The following is an 18,632-nucleotide window of genomic DNA, read 5'->3' as shown; positions in this document are numbered from 1 at the left end:
ATGACAGGACGGGCAGAGAGTTTGTTCATGGCCTCCATGTCCGGAACAGGACAAGGCGATGATTCACAGGCTGGGTGTGAGTCATCCCGTGCTGGGAGATAGAGCAGACATCCTCGCTTCGTGAGGTTCTGCAGCCTCAGCTGCCACCTCCAGGGAAACTGCGGCGGGTATCACAGCCACTGAGGATGCCGCAGCAGACGCTGCCACCTCCAGAGGTTCTGCAGCGTAAGCCGCCACCTCTGGAGACTCAATGGTGGTACACCCGGCCCCTTTGTGAGGTTCTGCAGCCGGAGCCACCACCTCCGGGGGCAGAGGCGCAGACTCATGAACAGAAAAGACCTCAGGAGCAGACTCGTGGTCGGACGAGGCCTCTGGAGCGTAGTGTGCGGCCCACACACTGAGAATGGTGATCTCCATCACACTGGCAGTCATGACGTGACAAGGCTCTGGGAGGTCAGACGAGACGTGACGAGGCTCTGGGCGACCGGCTGAGACGTGACGAGACTCTAGAAGATCCGCTAAGACGTGACGAGGCTCTGGATGACCAGCTTGTTCCCAGGAACAACAGCAGTAACTTGACTTGGCTCATGAAGATCAGCAGTGACTTTGCTTGACTCAGGAACAGCAACTTGACTTGACTCAGAAAACACAGCCGTAGCTTGACTTGACACAGGAACGACAGCTGTGAAGTTGTATGACACCGGGGTGGCAGCAGCGATATGACGGAGCGTCGCTGTCACCGCCATCTTGTGAATGGGCTCAGCTGTCGCCGCCATTATGTGGCCGCAATTTCACGACCAGTTTTGCACACAGGAGTAACGACAACGTGGTTGTCCCTGTGTAGCTGCTTTTTTGAATAACTGAGAAAACGTAGGCATCATAATTAGTAAATTACAATGTTTCTATTAAATTGTTATCATGTTAAATACAAATTCAGTCACATTGAAAACATTAGGCTTCTTTTTGCCTTACGCTGGTGTTGATGCAGTTTGCGGCAATGAAACTAAGTAAGAAATGAAATAAGTTAGCACAGTAATATTGTGTATTGGCGATCTCACAGGCTGACAACAGGATGATGTGACAACCGAGCTCATCGCCCATCGCTGATGCTTTTTACCCTCTCGGTTACGATCGCGTTCAACCTTAGCTGACTCTTAGTCCTGCGCGAGTGGCGCGTATACATCCAAACCTGACCAAATAAATAAATGTACCCAGTGAGGCAAAATCACATGACCACCTGAACCCGATGTGAACTCCTCCTGCTCAAAAACACACGCTTACATGCAAGACATGCTTACACCTGCCATAAAGCCCAGACCTTTTCCACTACAGGACCTGTCAATGCAGCAAGAAGTTTCCATGTTATATATTTGTAATACATTTGCAAAGTTATCCAAGGGCAACTGGGACAGGTTTGGTAACTACTGCCTTATGCAGTAGTTTTTGTTGCATTTTCAACTCTGACCAACCTGTCAGTATTTTTTAACAATGCTGACCAGCTGACGGTACATGATCCCATAATCATTGAAATGGGTTCTTGATTTGTAAGCAAATGAAAGCCATGCTTTGTGCTCATGAGGTGTTTGTGTTGGTGATCAGGTGAGACGGGGCTGCTGCTGTCTAAGATCAGCAGTCAGAGTCCTTTCTTTGGTTACGCGGGCAGCAAACAGCTGACGGAGAAGAAGATCCTGAGAGACGTGTTTGTCAAAGGAGACACTTACTTCAACACTGGAGACCTGATGGCTGAGGATGAAGACAACTTCATCTGCTTCAAAGACAGAGTGGGAGACACTTTCAGGTAGAGAGGAGCACACAACCTCACAGCACTATCATCAAGATTGTCAAGCATATGAGCATAGCCCATTAATAAAAATGAACTATAACTCTGCACACTGCTGCCGTTGTTTTCAGATGGAAGGGTGAAAATGTGGCGACCACTGAGGTGACAGAGATCCTGGGACTGGTAGATTTTATTGAGGAAGCCAATGTGTATGGAGTCCAGGTGCCAGGTATTGTTAAAATCAAATCACATGAGCACTGAAACACTTATTTTAGCTAAATGTTTACTGTATTTCACATCTTGGATTATATTTTGAATGCACTATGTACAAAGTTGAAATGATGCTTTGTATGATTTAAAAAATCACCTATTTAATTTATGTCAATATATAAAAATTGACTCCAAAAAAAAAAAAATTAATCCCCCAGCTGCACTGAGAAATGATGGGTCACGTTATGAAATTCTTAAATTTAACGTCTGTTAGATTGCTCGAATATTACTTTACAAACATTGAATTGAAAAATTGAATTATTAACGTCCCAAGTAATGGATGTAAGCCAAGTACAAATCAATGTGTTAAATTTACTAAACACTGTTCAAAATTTGACTGTTTGATAATTTGCACAATTATCAAAGTCTTATAGGGCAGTTTTTGGTGTTTTTGTTTAGTTTTTGTATATCAAATAAATGTCAATAAAAATGCAAATGAATCTGATTTTGATTGGCTGACGAGAGAGTAAACAGGAAGTTAAAATGCATGTGTGTTTCTATGCACAGGAAATGAGGGTCGAGCCGGAATGGCTGCGGTGATCGTGAGGCCCGAGTGCACATTTGATGGGAAGAAACTGTTCAATCACGTCCTCAGAGAACTGCCTTCATATGCTCGACCTCTCTTCATTAGACTGCAGGTACAAAACAAATACTTGACGAACAAAGACCAGGGTCGATCGGCCACGAGCATAATCCAGGGGGGCGGGGCAAACGGGTAATCTGAACTGACAGTCAGTAGTTCAAAAGAGGGGCGAACAGAGTCCGAAACGGCAGGACAAATGGTTAAAAGAGATAACCAGGCTAGGATCAAGACACGGATGACTAGACTAGAAAACAAGACTTAACTAGACTCGGGAAACTTGGAAGTGGCTGTGTAAAGTTGCTATCACTAGGAGAGCTATTTCACACATCGCTTCTGTACTGATTTAGTGTACTTGAGTTGTATTTAGCAGATTCTGCCAAATATAGTAGGTCATGCTATTCCTTCATACTGAAGGGTTGCATACTGGATACTGCAGAAATAGTAAGAGTAGTATGCGGTTTCGAACACAGAAACTAAATGAGCCTAAATGAGCATCTGTTTAATGCATTTCATAATTGTTTGGCTTATTGAAAAAAAAAATGAATTGCTAAAATAAACAAAAATAAATAAAGCTTCAAAATTTAGGCAACACTGCTACTAGACAGGATTGCAGTTCACATCAGATAAAGTGAAACAGCGTTAACTAGTATATCTTGCCTGCCAGGCTATTAATGGCAAACAGACTGAAGTGGTGAGTACTTAGGAGGTTTTGTGAAGCTCGAGTAGACAGTATACAAACCAACTAAAAATGTGTCTAAAAAGCCAAATCAACAATGATGTTTCAGTGCAGTATTTCAGTAGTGTTCAGTTTCCTGTTTTAAAATAAAATAAACCATTATTATGGGTTCCCTGTAGTAGGGAAACAAAGACCCGTCTTCTTCATTTTTGGTTAATGCATCTTTTCCCCCAAAAGAGCTACAGCAGAGATCATGTCATGAAATGACATATTAATACATGACATAATCATATTATGAAATGCATGCTGTCGTTTTCAATAATGTTTCAATAGTAGTCATTTGAATAGGTCCACAGACCACAACAAAATACAAACAAATATGGAATCAGTTGTGCAGAGCTGAGAAGCAGAAATTGTCTTGTGTGTGTGTGTGTGTGTGTGTGTGTGTGAGTGAAGAACAACGCACAGTGCTTACACTGCTCTTACATCAGCTGTGTTTTTGTGACTACTCACCAAGGTGGGCATTTCAATATACTTCTGTCTGTGTGTATTTGACTGTTTAGATGCGTAACTGAAGACCAAGGCTACTATTCTTGTCTGTGTTCCTCTTGGAGTGAGCATGGTGCTAAAATCTTTTCTTTCATTTTTTTTCCACCATTACCACAAACAAGCTCTGTAGCGGCTTGAATCTGAGCGCAGGAGTTGTTGTGACACTTGCTAAAAGCACTAAACATGCACTCGTACACTACAGCTGTAACTATATTAGTATTCTAAACTCTTCATTAGCTTTGGTAGGCTGTACAACAAAGCAGTTGCATTTGGCTACTTTTTTTTTTTTTTTTGTCATTTGTACAAGCCAGTGATTTTGGTCAAGGAGGTGCAGGTGAGGCTCACGAGCTGTAGGGTCTTGACCGCTGAGGTTAGGCAAAAACAAGAAGATGGATTCATCACGCACTCTCATTGTTTACAATTTGTGCATTTCAAGCAAAACATACAGCGCACAACATAAGTGAGTACACCCTCTCTGAATAAATGTAGAAGATGTATTTTCTTAATGATCACTAATATAATTCATGGAAAGATGGCAAAATTTAAATTCATTAAACATATACTTGGGACATTCTACCAGAAACGTACATTATTTGTACTTTACTTGTTACAGGGAGTTAATTAAGGGAAGTATTTAATTTAAAAAAAATGTAAAATTGACTAATGGTTGATTTCTGTGAGTTGTTCTGTAAAGGAATATGTCATTCATTAGGTTCTTGGATATTTTTTTCTTTATTATTAAAAACACTTTTGAAAATTACAAATCCTGTCCTTGCCCTTGTCCTCAGCCAGATTGGACCTACAGTGTTCGTAGTTTTTTTATGCTTCATCAATAACAAGTTTAAGTTGTTATCTTTCACATCAATTGATTAAAAACATGAAATAAGACATAAATTCTACCAATAAATACTATTTTACTGTCCCCATTTTTTGGTCAGTCCTGTCACGTTTACATAAAACTCAACATAAAATGTGTGCAATATGCCTTTAAGAGTTTGACTCAGAGGAAGTGACATCATCTGACTGAGGTGAAGCTAACACTGATCAAGGGTGAGCTCTGCCATTGAACTGTATGATTTTGATCTTATTTTTGTGTTTATTTTGAGGAGAACGAGCTAAAGCGTCGGGTCCTGTCGTGGTAAAACATCCCAGAAAAATAATGAAAATGTTTGAAATCCAAAACATGACAAAAAAGGTTACAGAAATTCCTTGATTGCATGTTAACGGTTTTATGCTAGCATGCTAGCAGGCTGAGTAATGGCAGTTTAAAATGGCCGTCCGTCAGGCCCCGTCACGTCCCTGTGTGATACGACCTTATAATAAATAGCATTGTTCTTTTTTATCACCTTTATTGCATATAATATGTATTTAACCTATGCCATTGTTAAAACATTATTTGACTAAACAGACATTACACTGTAAATTCGAAGCTTTTTATGCTCAGCCACCATTTTTTATTTTAATTTTGTCCCTCTTTTACCTAGGCCTATGTAGCACTTACCCTGTTATTACGGAGTCATAATATGATGTGGTACCACAATTACTTTACATTGTGCTAGTCCGTTAAATGTCTGTTGATTACATTTAAATGAAATATTTTTTTATTATTTAATTATTTTATTATTTCATATTTTATTATTTTTTTTATAGTTTTTATATTGAAATAAAATTAAATTAGTTTATTGAATTAAAAAGATGTTTGGACTACAGTAGTCAACATTTGAATCAAAAGGAGTGGATCAAAAATAAGACAAGAATGGGTATTGTTTTGGTTTTAGGACAACTTTGATGAAAAGTTTTGATCAACTTCAAATGTTGACTACTGTATATCATTTGTCAGTCATATTCTATTGAATTAGGTCCTTATTATATGTCCCTGGCTGAACTTTACCGTAGTCTAACATTATATTACCATTAATATAATAATCATTTTAAATAGGAATGCTTATCAAAACTTAAATAAAGAACACAAAACATAACTTTTTCTGCATCAACGAAATCCATAAAGTCAACGTCAGTCCTGTCGCACAGGAAATTATGATATAAAAATGTACTATTTGAGGAAATCTTGATGAATGAATCTCTTTAACTGTGTAGATGAAGGTGGGGGTATATGTCCACTACTTTGTTTTTGTAAAAATCTCCTGTATAAAGGTTGTTTTTTTACAATATGAGTGCCCGGCGGGTATTCTGTGATTTTGTGTACTGCAGTCGGGGACATGTGACCGATAACAAATTGCTATTTGTATCAAAGAAATTCATTAGGAAACCATTCTAACATATACCAATTTGTCTGTGACAGGGCCTAACATTGTAGGGGTGAAATTCATATAAAATGAATTTTATTCAAAAATAAAAACATGCTGAGATGGCACGATATGTGTTTCTCATAGTTTAACATGTCCTTCATATAACTCAACATTTAGATTTAGGAATAAGATCTTTTTTCCCCCCAAGATGGAAATGTATGTTTCTGGTAGAATGTCCCACTTTATAAAACAACAACAAAAAAATATAGGCCAGTATTTTCTGTAAAATAAGTAAATTAGCCAATTTTGTTTAGAAATGAGTACAACCTAGATTTAATTTAACAAATGTATAATATTCTAGCACTTAGTATGTCCTCTAGAACTTTAAGTGTACTGCTGTAACACATTTTGGCACTGAGTGTAAAAATTCATGACAAATTGTCACATCTGCCTCTTCAACTCCTGAAGGATGACCTCCTCATACATCCCAATATAAGAGCTTTACTACTGCTAAACATCACTGTGGGAACCAGGCACTTCTCACTGTACTCCTCCTCTAGCAACACCAGAACATTTTGGATGCTTTTGGGTTCGAATTGATTGACTAATCTCTTGAGACCAGAGTATGGATTCCCAGAAGTCCATATTTTGTAAAAATGCTTGTTAATGAACTCATTTGTGTTTCTGGGTAATAACAGCGATTTTTTTTTTTTTTTTTTTTTTTGTATTTTTGTCTAAAAAATAAACTGTCTATGGAAACATGCTGACTGGAGTACTGCTGTTCTTTCCCATTTGATTGTAAGCCACGTAACATGGCTTCGTCTGATCAACTGTACTGTGTGGAAATCCATCAGTCTCATCATGTACGTGCAACATGAGGACTGAGGCTTGTCATGTGCTTTGTGTCTGCAGGAGTCTATGGAGATGACGAGCACCTTCAAGCAGCAGAAATTTGCTCTGGTGGAGAGCGGCTTCAATCCCTCCAGCATCAGCGATCCGCTCTACTTCCTGGACTACACCGAGAAGAGCTACATTCCCCTGACCTGCTCTGTCTATGACAGCATAGTTAACGGTCAGCAGAAAGTCTAGCCCGAGCCCTTTAAAACACCACCGTACCTTAGAGAAGTGATTTAGCCGTCAGACGCTGAAGGACACGCTGGCTCATTTGTAGCGCTGTATATTTGATCAGAGTCTGCCGTGAATTATTGATCACGTAAGTCTTTCAGACCTACAGACCGTGTCATTTAGTGAATATAGAATTAGTAGATATAAAAGAGGGTCACGGTGATATGCTCCGAGAGGAGATGAGCAAACAGTCTGCTGTCGGACGTGCTGTCATGTGTGCCGAGATCAACGAAATAAGATCTGGGAAATATAGTCTAGTGATTTTAATACTGAAATGAATTGTTTGAGCGCTATGAAGGAAACACTTTTAGTTTTGGTGTCTGCAAAGATTGTGCTCAGCACAGACACCTGCTATTCTGTTTTAAAGTGTACTTTCACATATGGCTTTAGTGTACGGCATCAGTGCTTTAACCTCCTGCGACGCAACTCAATCCCAGTCAAATTTCAACTGTTACAGGTAGCAAACTGTAAGAGGACATTCCAGTCTACAAATCCGCACTTGCAATCATGTAATGTCTTCCTGCTGATTTATGAAGACAGCCAACGTTCCGACATCACGCCTGTCTGCTTGTATGTATTTGATTTATTTTAATCAGTGTGTCATAAAACGGTCCATATTTTGTATATGTTGAAGTGTAATATTATAATTGTGTAGTGCATATACACTTGCACTGTGAATATTTCAAATACATAGACTGAAGTCTGACTGTGACTCAAACTATATTTTTTCCTTTAATTCTGAGCATTATAGAAAATGAAGGCTTGCTTATTTTTATCTTTTGGTTTTTTATTTTTATTTCATTTTTTTTTTTTAAACAGGGCACTTGAAACATTTGAGATTCACTGTGAATTGTATTTTAAACTTACTGAAGTGAAAAATTTATGCAATGTTGTTAATCAGGGTTTTTTAACCTAATTATGTAATAACAAATGACAGTTGTGTTTACATGCATTCAAGGGTTCACAATCAGGTGTCTGCATGGTAAAAAGCATGTTAGAAATGTAAGAATGCCAGCTCATTTAAGCACAGAACAAGCACATTTCAAACATCCACCATGGTTTTGCTCACATTTATATAACAGGGAAACGGTCAGACTGAATGTGAGTCCTTCAGCAGGATAGAGAACACGTGCTACCTCCTCATCAGACGGTGTAACTGGGCACAGTATTTCCTCTTCTTTTTCTTTGTGAGCATTTTTTCACAGCGGTGTGTAAACTGACATCTATAGCCCGTTATATCTGTGAGCTGTTTTAAAATGATGTCATGAGGGTAAAAGCCATTACAGGACTACATTGTTTGTACCTGGAACATTGACTGTATGTTTGCTAGCACTTCATAATAAAACCGATAATGAATTATACAAACATCTGATCATTTTCAATTCCATTCCGTTTTCATTTATAGTCACACAATGTTTTAGAGAGGCCAGAGGCCACTGCCAGATATTCACGTTCATAATGTGTGTCAGTGAAACTAATGGTTTGACTTCAAAGTTGTCTTCAAAATAGAGGTCCAAGCCGAACCTAACCAGAACACCAGTGGATCCGACTAAGAATAGCTGAAATATCACAACAGCAAGAACTGTTCTGAATTCTGAATAACACTCTCTATGACAGTTTATTAAACAAGAATTAAAAAAAAAAAAAAAGTTACTGTAGTTTGTATATTTAATCTACAATAAAATAGTTACAAACAAAGCCAAAGGACACTTGTCCCCCCTACTCCAGCTTTTACCAACTCAAAACAATCACCCTTCCACTTTCAAAAGTCCGAGTCATTTTAACAAATCGGTTCCTTTGAACGATTCTCTTCATTGAATCATCACAGAAGATTCGATTGGTGTGAGCCTGTACTGAAAGTAACATGCCGCCACATTACATGTTTGCACAAACAGTGCCACCACAGACCTCGAAAACTCATGGGTTCAGTTCACAGGAACTGATACTGAACTGGAAAAAATGCAGACGAATTGTGCAAACACAAGCAGATATTGTCCTTGTATACTTATATTAAAATCTGCTAACGAAACCATGTAAAACCTACATACGACCATCCCATAGCCAGTTCGATTCAGATCACTTGGAGACATTCATGAACCGATTCTTAAGAACGATTCATTTTGAGTCGGTGTCAGGATGATTCCATACGGAGTTGCGGAGCATCATGGCGGACGCGCACAGCAACAATAACCACGTCCCCGTCTTATTCTCATTCTCTGTGTTTTCGCGGCCCTCGTCTGTGCCCGTGGGCTCTGGATATGAAGTGCTCATCCAGAAGTTTCTGTCCATTTACGGATATCAGATCGATGTTCATCGTAAATTGGTGCTTCAGTATTTCTCGGAGGAATGGGGTCAGTACATTGATTTACCGAAGGGATTCACGGTGTCAGAGAAATGTCGACTGAGATTAGTGCCTCTGCAGATGGATGTAAGCTCATATTTCACTCTCGATCTGTTTCATCTTATCCTTTCGTTATGTGGAAATGTGGAAATGTTTTAGGTCTCGCGCTTATGGGCGGAAACGAATGTGTCAAACTTTGAATGAGCTTGACATTTCAACAAAACACTCTGTGTTCTCGTGACGTGTTTAACTGTGGCATCAGGTGTTTGTCGGTGTGCGGTCTGAACGGCCACGTCTAATAAAAGTGTTACTTGTTGACCGACAAAACGAAAGTAAGATTTGATGAGGAAATGACGGGCGAAATGTGGTGTCATTACATGCATGGGTGTATTCGGGCTTACAGCGGGAGATCTGACGTTTGTTGAAGTTCATGTGAGTTGTTTCACTAATGAAAACCGATACCATTACATTCTTAAAACACAAATCTTACTGAAGATGTTTTTTTTTTCTCATTTCATGCATACATTTTATTCGTTAAAAGATTTCATTAAATTATTTAATTACATTTTGCACACATTTATGGATTTATTGTACTTGTTTGCATTACAGTAATGAGAAATGTATGCATTTTCTGAAGAATCAAAATCGTTCACCTATATTAGATTGTATGTACCTTCGTGACATTAGGGATACAAGTATACATACATGTGACATGTGACTGATGCCAGTGTCCTGTCATGTGTGACGATCGTCTTAAGCCGGGCTCACACGACAGGATTTTTAAAAATCTAACCGATTATAAATCTCCCAGCGTTTCTCTTACTCCTTGCGGTTGTGGTACATTTTTCGACATATTATACGGACAGTGTTACTACAAAAACTCAAGCAGCAGTTTCCTCCGTCTCCACCATCCAGTGGACCGTACAGCAGCTGTTTTGCGGTCGCGCATTGGCTGTTGTGAAAGTCCTGACGTAATCATAGCTGTGATCATCCCGATTTAAAATCCTGAATATCAGACATGTTTGATATGATCGGGGCGGCCCCGATTTGTGTGAGAGCAGCTCGGGAGGTGCAAGATTTGATCTGTGAACGTCTCACATTAGCAGATAATCCGAGCCGAACATCGGGACCGATCGAGGTGCTCCACAAGATCTTTGCTCCGATTCTCGGGAGGGGAAAATCGGGGCAAAATTAGGCTAAAAATCCTGCAGTGTGAGGCCGGCTTTAGACGGGTTACTGTTTTCATTGCTGTCTGACCCTTGACGGCGTTTACAGCAGAATTTTATTACACTGTTGCGTGAAAGCTGAAGTATGTCTTGTCTGTTTGTTTGTTTGTTTGTTTTTTACCACAGATCACGACGCTGGGAAACCTCTCGCCGGCCACCACGGTTTTCTTCTGCTGTGACATGCAGGAGCGGTTCAGACCCGCCATCAAGTACTTCGGTGACATCATCAGTGTGGGCCAGAGGCTGGTAATATTGCTGATCTTTCAGATGAAGTCAGTTTGGATGTGTTGCACAATCCTAGAAAGCTGCAGACGATCGAGACGCCATCTGGCTTTGTGTTGAGTTCAGTGTTGAATGTGTTTGTGTGTCGGCGCAGCTGCAGGGGGCTCGTATTCTGGGCATTCCTGTCGTGGTGTCAGAGCAGTATCCTAAAGGTCTGGGCAGCACAGTGCAGGAAATGGATCTGACCGGGGCGAAATTGGTCTTTCCCAAAACCAAGTTTTCCATGGTGCTTCCGGAGGTGGAGGCCGCGCTGGCTGAGATTCCAGGAGTCCGCAGTGTCGTGCTCTTCGGAGTCGAGGTCAGTACCTGTGATGATGATAGTGATCAGGGTCATGATATGATTGAGGGTGCTCACACTTCTTGAAAGTTCATTTGCAAGCAGAATACTGTTGGTTTCTTTGATAGTGGCCGGAGCTAATGCTCAAACACCGTCTCGTTGGCTGGCGCTCACCTGTTACCATAGCTGTGAATCCGTTTGAGGAAACGCTGCCAACGTGATTAATATTGGTTAACCCAGAAGCTCATTAGCACGTTTTAGGCTATATTGTTATTGGCCGTAGAATTAGTAGTAGTATTATTTTACCAGTATTATTGTTAGTTGTTTATTATTTATTTATTTATTTTAATTACAGAAACACTGAATAACCAACAATGTCTCAAGCAGCACCAGCAGCCCAACAGTCTGTGAACATGACAAACATGCATTTATACATTTTTATTTATACAAGATTCTGATTACTAAAGTTCTGTCATGCAAAAAAAAATGTTTTATTGGCTTGTAATGAACTGAGTTCAAAATAAGTCATATTCCCCAAATTTCACATTTTATAGTTAATTCCATTTTGACTGCATTCTCAATGACTTGGCTGTTTTTAGTCTTATGAAACGTCGCCTTTTTTCTTTTAAGAGTGTATTACAAAAATAGCATTGACCTGAACATGTTGACAGTTTGTAACCACTAAAATTTCTGTTGGGCTTAAAGAAAAATGTTGTTAACATATTAAATATTATACTTGATGTATTATTTTAGAAACTTTCATGAATACCACTTATACTGGAACATAACTTCGATGGGTGCTTGAAATGATTTAAAAGTCTTTGAATCATTTGTTTATGAGAGAGTGGGAATCATTCATTCAGAAGATCTTGTTTGTCTCTTGCAGACGCATGTGTGCATTCAGCAGACGGCTCTGGATCTCATTGGAAGAGGTTTTGAAGTGCACATTGTTGCTGATGCCACATCCTCGAGAAGCATGATGGACAGGATGTTTGCACTAGAGGTAAGACGGACATTCACTTCATGAGGAATGAAGATGAGACAGTGGAACCTGCTAACTAATATTGTACTGATCGATCTTGGAAAGTGAAGGCCAACATTCAAATATGGAAAACTGAACTGTAAAGTTTTGACAACGTGTATGAGCTGCTGTGTAGTTTCAAATGACATCTGTACATGTGCTGATGGCTTTATATCACGTGCTGCTCGTCTGCTGCTGTGTAATCTTAAGACACCAGTGGAAAATTAAAAACAAAAAGAAAAGAGGAATTAATCTTTATTCATTAATTACGAGATTTATTCATCTCTGAATCCCCACAGGTCAGGATCCGTTTGACCACTTTCTTTTGTTTTGTAAATATCTGAACTCCAGTGATCTGTTTTGGAGCTTCGTGAAACAGTGATGTTTAATCAGCTTTTCTGCAGTGGCGTGTTTTGACTGCGTCAGCGTACACGACGTGAATGAACTACAACAGCTGAACGTGTCATAATCGACCTTTGTTTTGATAAACCAAGCTCTTTTAGTCTGTGCTGTTTTCTGTTGATGCGTGGACAGAACTTCACTAAACATGATTTTTTAGCACCTGCGATGAGCATGAACTTGTTAGTCAGCTAGAAATAAATAACTCTACAGAGGGGCATTTTGATCAGTATATGCACTGTCACATATGTTTGCTTCGTGAAAATCTCTGTGGTTGGTTTTTGTGGAAACAGGCTCTCTGAGGTTTTGCAGACTGTTGTTTCTAATGCTTCTGTTAAATGGGCTTCCCTGATTGTTTTTTTTTTTTTTTTTTTTTTTTTTTTTTTTTGGAAGTCTAAGAAGTCACCCCTTTCATCTACAGCTTGTACAAAACACACTGCTGAACACAACATACTGCGCTGTTATAAAACCAGGGCCAAAACCAACTGAGGGTTGATTCAGCAGTGGCACGTTCACTAGCCACTTTGGTGGGGTGAATTCTATACTCGGTCACAAATGAGCTCGACATAAATGCTTTTCTGGGACAAATGTTTTTTTGTTTTTTTTTTGAAGGTGCAAGTGAAAGAGAATTTAATGGCACTTTAGGGCAACTAATCTGAATAAAATGTGTAACGAGGAAAGCACTGAAGTTTTCGGCGAGAATGCTTCTGATTTTATTGCGTTTGATAATGGATAATGTATTAACAGTAATGAGGTCTTTGTGTGAGAGAATCTTGTGAAATGACGTATACATTTAATAAGGTTAGAAAAAAGAGTGCCCTGTATCTAGGTAAAAATGGCATGGAAGTCAGTGTGTGTTATGTAATAGTCAACCTAACCATAATTTCTCAACAACAAAATGTGGCTGGTGAAAATGATTAGTGGCTAGTAATTTTGGGAAACATCTAGCCACAGTGGCTGCTGAGCAAAAAAGTTCATGTCAAGGCCTGTATACAACCACAGATGCATTTACAGCTATACAATACAGAAAGCCAAAAGAAAACTAAGAGATAATTGCGTTTTGTCTTTTTTTTGTCACTGTATCCTCCACCAATGACATATGGCAGCTCAAACACTAGTGACCGTGTGGCCATTGAAGGCTGACCAAGCTAACATTTGTGTGTGGTCTTTCTCAGCGGCTGGCGCGCACGGGCATCATCGTCACCACCAGCGAGTCCGTTCTGCTGCAGCTCGTGGCCGATAAAGAGCATCCAAAGTTCAAAGAGATCCAGAACATCATTAAAGCCAGCGCTCCAGAGTCAGGCCTGCTGTCCAAAGTCTGATCGCAGTCAAACGAGAGCCCAGCATTTCCCTCACAGCACACACACACTGTAACACGCCACTGAAATCTACCGGGGAACCCAACGAATACCTACCAGCACACGTGTTCGTATTGAAAGTGGTACATTTAGTTATATTTGATGTGCATAATTTATAGTCTTATATAATCTAAATTGTGTATTTCAGTGTCTGTTGTATCAGAGCAAATGACCTGACATGGATGAAATCATCTGAATCGTGTCTCTGTCCAGACAAGCAAAAGGGTCAAAATAAAGAATTGCCACTCAAAATGCAGCACGGTCTGCAAATAGGTGTTTCATGTTACTGCAAAAACACACTCTGAATGTCAGTATATCTCAATGATGTCATTAGAGGCGATAGTTTCTTTTGTAGCTTTAGTTTGTATGTTTTTTTATGTAGATACTTAAACCCATGGATGACCCGGACTCTGTAAGTCTCCATAACCAGTGGAAAGCATTCGTTTAGAATGCTAGGAACTCGTCCCTTGTGTGTACGGTATGAACATCAAACTACCTCTCATCTAAAAATGCTGATTACAGATTAGCCAAGTTACTAAAATCAATCGATTTTCTCTTTAAGCTGTTAAATATTCTATGTCGCAAGACCAACACCTTCACCAAAACATCGAAGCTGCATCTTCAGTGGAATATTATTTTTTAACATCTACTGTTACAGAATCATTTCAAGAGTAAGAGCACAGATTTGCAAACGGTTCTAAATATTTCCTTGCAGTGGCATTTTTGTGTAGGCCCATGGACATTTTTTACCCTGTTGTTTGATTTGGTTTGATTTTATTTATTGCCCAGACCCTATAGACTGCACTAGCTCTGACTTGTCATTTACAGTTTGATTTATTTCTATTTCTTTTTTTGTGTGTGTGTGTGTGTGTGTGTGTGTGTGTGTGTGTGTATTTGTGTTGAAATTAGCCTCCGTTTTGTTGTGTACATGTATATTGCGGGAAAAATTGTGTATTTGGTGCCTATTGATGAACAGTCACTACTGATTGTACTAAGCATAGATACATTTTCTTTCTTTCTGTGTGAAATTATTTTGTTCACTGTTGAGCATTATGCTTCAAAACATGTTTTTGTATCTGCTCTATATTTATCTGATATGAATAAATGTTTAAATTCACAAAGTCTGTAAAAAGTCCAGAAACAATGAAATAGTATAACTGTATGCGGCAGTAATCTCAACTCTCTAACCCTAATCTCATTTTCATGTAGACTGGACATTGCATTCAGAAAATATTAATAATATTCAATGCCCAATAAATGCACTGAATCATATGTACTAAAGAAACTAATCAATCAAAATTCTTATTGATGATACACAAAAAAAAAATCACACAAAAAGACTAACACAAGTTGGAGATTTATTTTTGTAGTGGTGAAGGGTTCTAACCCTAACCCTAACAGAAACAGATTTGCATATGGCCATTTCATTCACAGATGTTTTTATCATAGCTTTAATGTTTCTGGAGTCAGGGGTGAAAAATTAAGTTAGTTTATTATAATGCTACCTTGTGGCTTCACAATATTAACTAATTAATTAAGTACATCATTCGAAAAAAGAATTATATCACCTCCACCGTCACTATACTACATCGCCACCTACTGTGAGATGGATGTGAATGCAGCTGAGGTGGTGAATTTGGGACCCTTCTGTCAAATTTGGGGTTTCTGCAGTGTTTAGGTCTTCCATACAGAGATGTTCAAGGACAACAGAGGAGCGAGTTTTAAATGCTGAACACACACCCATCTCAGTGATTTCCACTGACATCGTTTATCCCAGGGATCTCCAACCTTCCTGCGGACTTCAGTTCCAAACCATCTTTACATCCAACACACTGTCTGTAATTAGTAGTAGCTCTGGACACCTTGACGGTCTGGTTCAGGTGCGTTTGATGGGGTTGAAGCTGAACTCTGCGAGACAGTCTGTAGGCTCAGGATTAAAGAGTCCTGGCGGAGCGACCTGATGATAAACATTACAGACGTCCGCAGGAGCAATTACTTTGTGCTGGGAATAGTAATCCTGTCCACGCAGGGCTTAAGTCTTCCTCACACAGACTGTCAATTACAAAATGGATTTCTGTGAACTGTAGGCCATTGGTAGGGCTGTGTTCAATGAAAATTTGATTATTTGCAAAAATGCATATCATGCAATGCTTTTTTTTTTATTATTGAGTAATATGTAATAATTTAGCATAGATTTGTCTGGTCATTTGAATGTAGTTTTTGTTCAGGAGTTCATGTATGTTTGATCCGGGGATGCATGGGACAGTTTTGTTATATTGAGCAGTTTCAGCAGAATCCTCTGGGACCAGGCTGACACCAAAGGCCATTTAAAGGCAAAACAGTTCACTCAGAGGGAATATTTGTGATACCTTTTCCAGCCACGTAAAAATAGCTTTATCAGTTCCACAAGTTCCACATTTACGTCTTATTCACAGTATATTTTTGCCACATCTTGTGCAGTGACCTGGGGAAGGTTACACTAGCCATTTGTAAGTTTTTACTTAAACACGAAAGTCTCCGTCACTCTTAGAGAGTTTGTAACTAACTCTGTTTTTAATGTGGTTGCACCTCTAGTACTTAAGGCACAACTTAGCTAGTAGAATGTGAGCTTTCATAAAGTAATGCATAGTCACATACAGCATTTACTTTCAGTGATCCAACAGCAGCCTTGAAATTCAAGAGCAGCTGTGTTGAAATGTTGTAAATTTCAGTTTATGCTGTTAATGCTGATTCTAATTTTTGCTTCATGTAACAATGGTAAAAATAAGCATCCACTGAAATATAGCCTTCTTAACATATTTTTATTTGTAAATAACATACAGAATAAATACTAATTATTTATTTTCAACATTATCATATTGCTATGTCTAAAGAATATAGGATAATAAGGATAATAAATCTTAAATCATCTACACATTTAAACTAATCATGAAGAAGGATCTTTTCCAGAGCAAGTCACTGTTTTGGCTTACGCTGCAGTCAGGAGTGAAGGAATTTAACATTTCACACTTGATCTTAATACAGTACAATTGTTACAGCAAATAGGATGGCAAGGAACACAGAAGTAGCACTGATCAGCTGAGATTTACTACCCAACATCTCTATGCAGGTTCAATTCAGTTCAATTCAAATTTATTTGTATTGCGCTGTTGGATTACAAATTTCTAAAAGGTTATGTATATTGTGATTTAGCAGACAGCCCATACCCTGAGACAGTAACCTTTTGTCTTTATACATTTCCTGAGCATCTGGCAGGTTTCCCAAGTTAAGTGTGAAGTCTAAGCTCAAGGTACAACTGTGCCTTTTGTTTAGCACCTTTGCATTTGAATGACACTGGTATGCTAAATAGGTCAAGGCTGGGAAAAATCTTTTACTGGGCTGATTTCCTGTACCACATTTGCATGCTTTGTTTAGATTGATTCCACCTCTATGTACTCTGCCTCCTTCAAACCTATATACTTTGCTGTGCTGAGATATTGTCAGACGACTTTTTGAAGACTGCAGTGCCAAGCAGCGAGTATCTGAATAAAGAGAAACTTCTGCTTCAAGATATTCAAAAATGTCTCCTGGTCTCTAAGAAAAAATTCACAACAGTTTTGGTGCTGTGACCCGGATAGAGCTCCTCACCTGAATCCAGATTGAAGCTCAACAAGCTCAACAAAGATCTGACTTCGTTCCAGACTGAATCTTTCTGTACCAAGGGTTGGTGAGTGTCACTCTATCCAAAAGAACCATTAGAAGCCAGTACATGTGGTTATCCTCTGCGCCGCCAGAGAAGTGTTAACAAACAGCTGCAGGGTTTGTTTAACAGACAAGTTATCCTCTATTCAGGTAGAGAAGATTAGCATTACGTGCTAATATCTGTTATCCTTTGTTTCGGCAGAGAAGAATTGTTGATCCTCTCTTCAGGGAGAGAAGATTAGTGTAAAGTGCTAATATCTGTTACCCTCTGTTTAGGCGGAGAAGACTAGCGTAAAGTGCTAGTAGTTTGTGTTGTCTTCTGTTAATTCAGGAAAGGTTAACTATAGTTGATCTGTGTTAACAAGCGTACCCTCTGTTGATCAGAGAAGTTTTAGTGTTGTGATTGTGTGGTAACAAAGAAACTCACAAAATGGTTAGAAAGAACGCTAGACTGATCCCCACAACTGAAAAAGGTGGTCTCGCAACTCCTTTGTGGTCAGATAGCGAATTCAAATCACTGTTAGGAGTGCAAATGAACCTAATAGTAACTGAAAAAGTTAGACAAGAATTAACTAAGAAATATGAGATCCATCCAGACAAGACTTGGTCTGTAGATGAGTGTAAAAATGTACTTGGAGCATGTATTCGTAAGAACAATGTGAAAGGCATTATCTGCTGCCACAGAGAATTTGGTTTAGCGCTAGCTACACAACAGTCTCAGCGTAACTCAGAACTAGAGGAACAGAACAAAGAGCTCCGGGCTAGAATATCCACTTTGACTAAGAAATTGAACCGCAACAAAGCTTTAGAAAAAA

General features: G+C 39.1%; 2 protein-coding genes across 3 annotated transcripts in view; both read left to right on the top strand.

Moving 5' to 3' along the window:
- The window catches only part of slc27a6 (solute carrier family 27 member 6), a 28,662-nt gene extending 20,593 nt beyond the window's left edge, over window positions 1–8,069 (top strand). Inside the window, exons 7-10 of the mRNA XM_051105370.1 lie at window positions 1,600–1,798; window positions 1,912–2,009; window positions 2,558–2,688; window positions 7,020–8,069. Coding sequence (XP_050961327.1) covers window positions 1,600–1,798; window positions 1,912–2,009; window positions 2,558–2,688; window positions 7,020–7,196 — 605 coding nt within the window. The 3' untranslated portion in view covers window positions 7,197–8,069. The remainder of the gene's footprint in view (window positions 1–1,599; window positions 1,799–1,911; window positions 2,010–2,557; window positions 2,689–7,019) is intronic.
- A 1,302-nt stretch (window positions 8,070–9,371) lies between these two features.
- isoc1 (isochorismatase domain containing 1) lies at window positions 9,372–15,408 on the top strand. 2 transcript variants are annotated; one of them, XM_051105366.1, is made up of 5 exons: window positions 9,372–9,660; window positions 10,926–11,045; window positions 11,176–11,379; window positions 12,245–12,361; window positions 13,954–15,408. In XM_051105366.1, the coding sequence occupies exons 1-5, from the start codon at window positions 9,397–9,399 to the stop codon at window positions 14,098–14,100; spliced, it is 852 nt and encodes a 283-aa protein (XP_050961323.1). In that variant the 5' UTR covers window positions 9,372–9,396; the 3' UTR covers window positions 14,101–15,408. The 2 variants fall into 2 exon arrangements, with proteins under 2 accessions (XP_050961323.1, XP_050961324.1); XM_051105367.1 differs by lacking the exon at window positions 9,372–9,660 and adding an exon at window positions 9,689–10,005.
- Window positions 15,409–18,632: the final 3,224 nt, after the last annotated feature.

This window comes from Labeo rohita, unplaced genomic scaffold (genome assembly GCF_022985175.1).
Source record: "Labeo rohita strain BAU-BD-2019 unplaced genomic scaffold, IGBB_LRoh.1.0 scaffold_97, whole genome shotgun sequence".
Lineage (NCBI taxonomy): Eukaryota > Metazoa > Chordata > Actinopteri > Cypriniformes > Cyprinidae > Labeo > Labeo rohita.
Note: the sequence above shows the minus strand (reverse complement) of the source record. Positions and strands in the feature narration are given on the sequence as shown.

What these genes read in the sequence shown, in the direction of transcription:
- isoc1 (XM_051105366.1), top strand. Translation starts at nt 9,397, where the DNA reads ATGGCGGACGCGCACAGCAACAATAACCACGTCCCCGTCTTATTCTCA. An exon ending in TAGTGCCTCTGCAGATGGAT is followed by an intron (nt 9,661 to 10,925) that starts GTAAGCTCATAT and finishes TTTTTACCACAG; the next exon opens with ATCACGACGCTGGGAAACCT. An exon ending in ACAGGATGTTTGCACTAGAG is followed by an intron (nt 12,362 to 13,953) that starts GTAAGACGGACA and finishes GGTCTTTCTCAG; the next exon opens with CGGCTGGCGCGCACGGGCAT.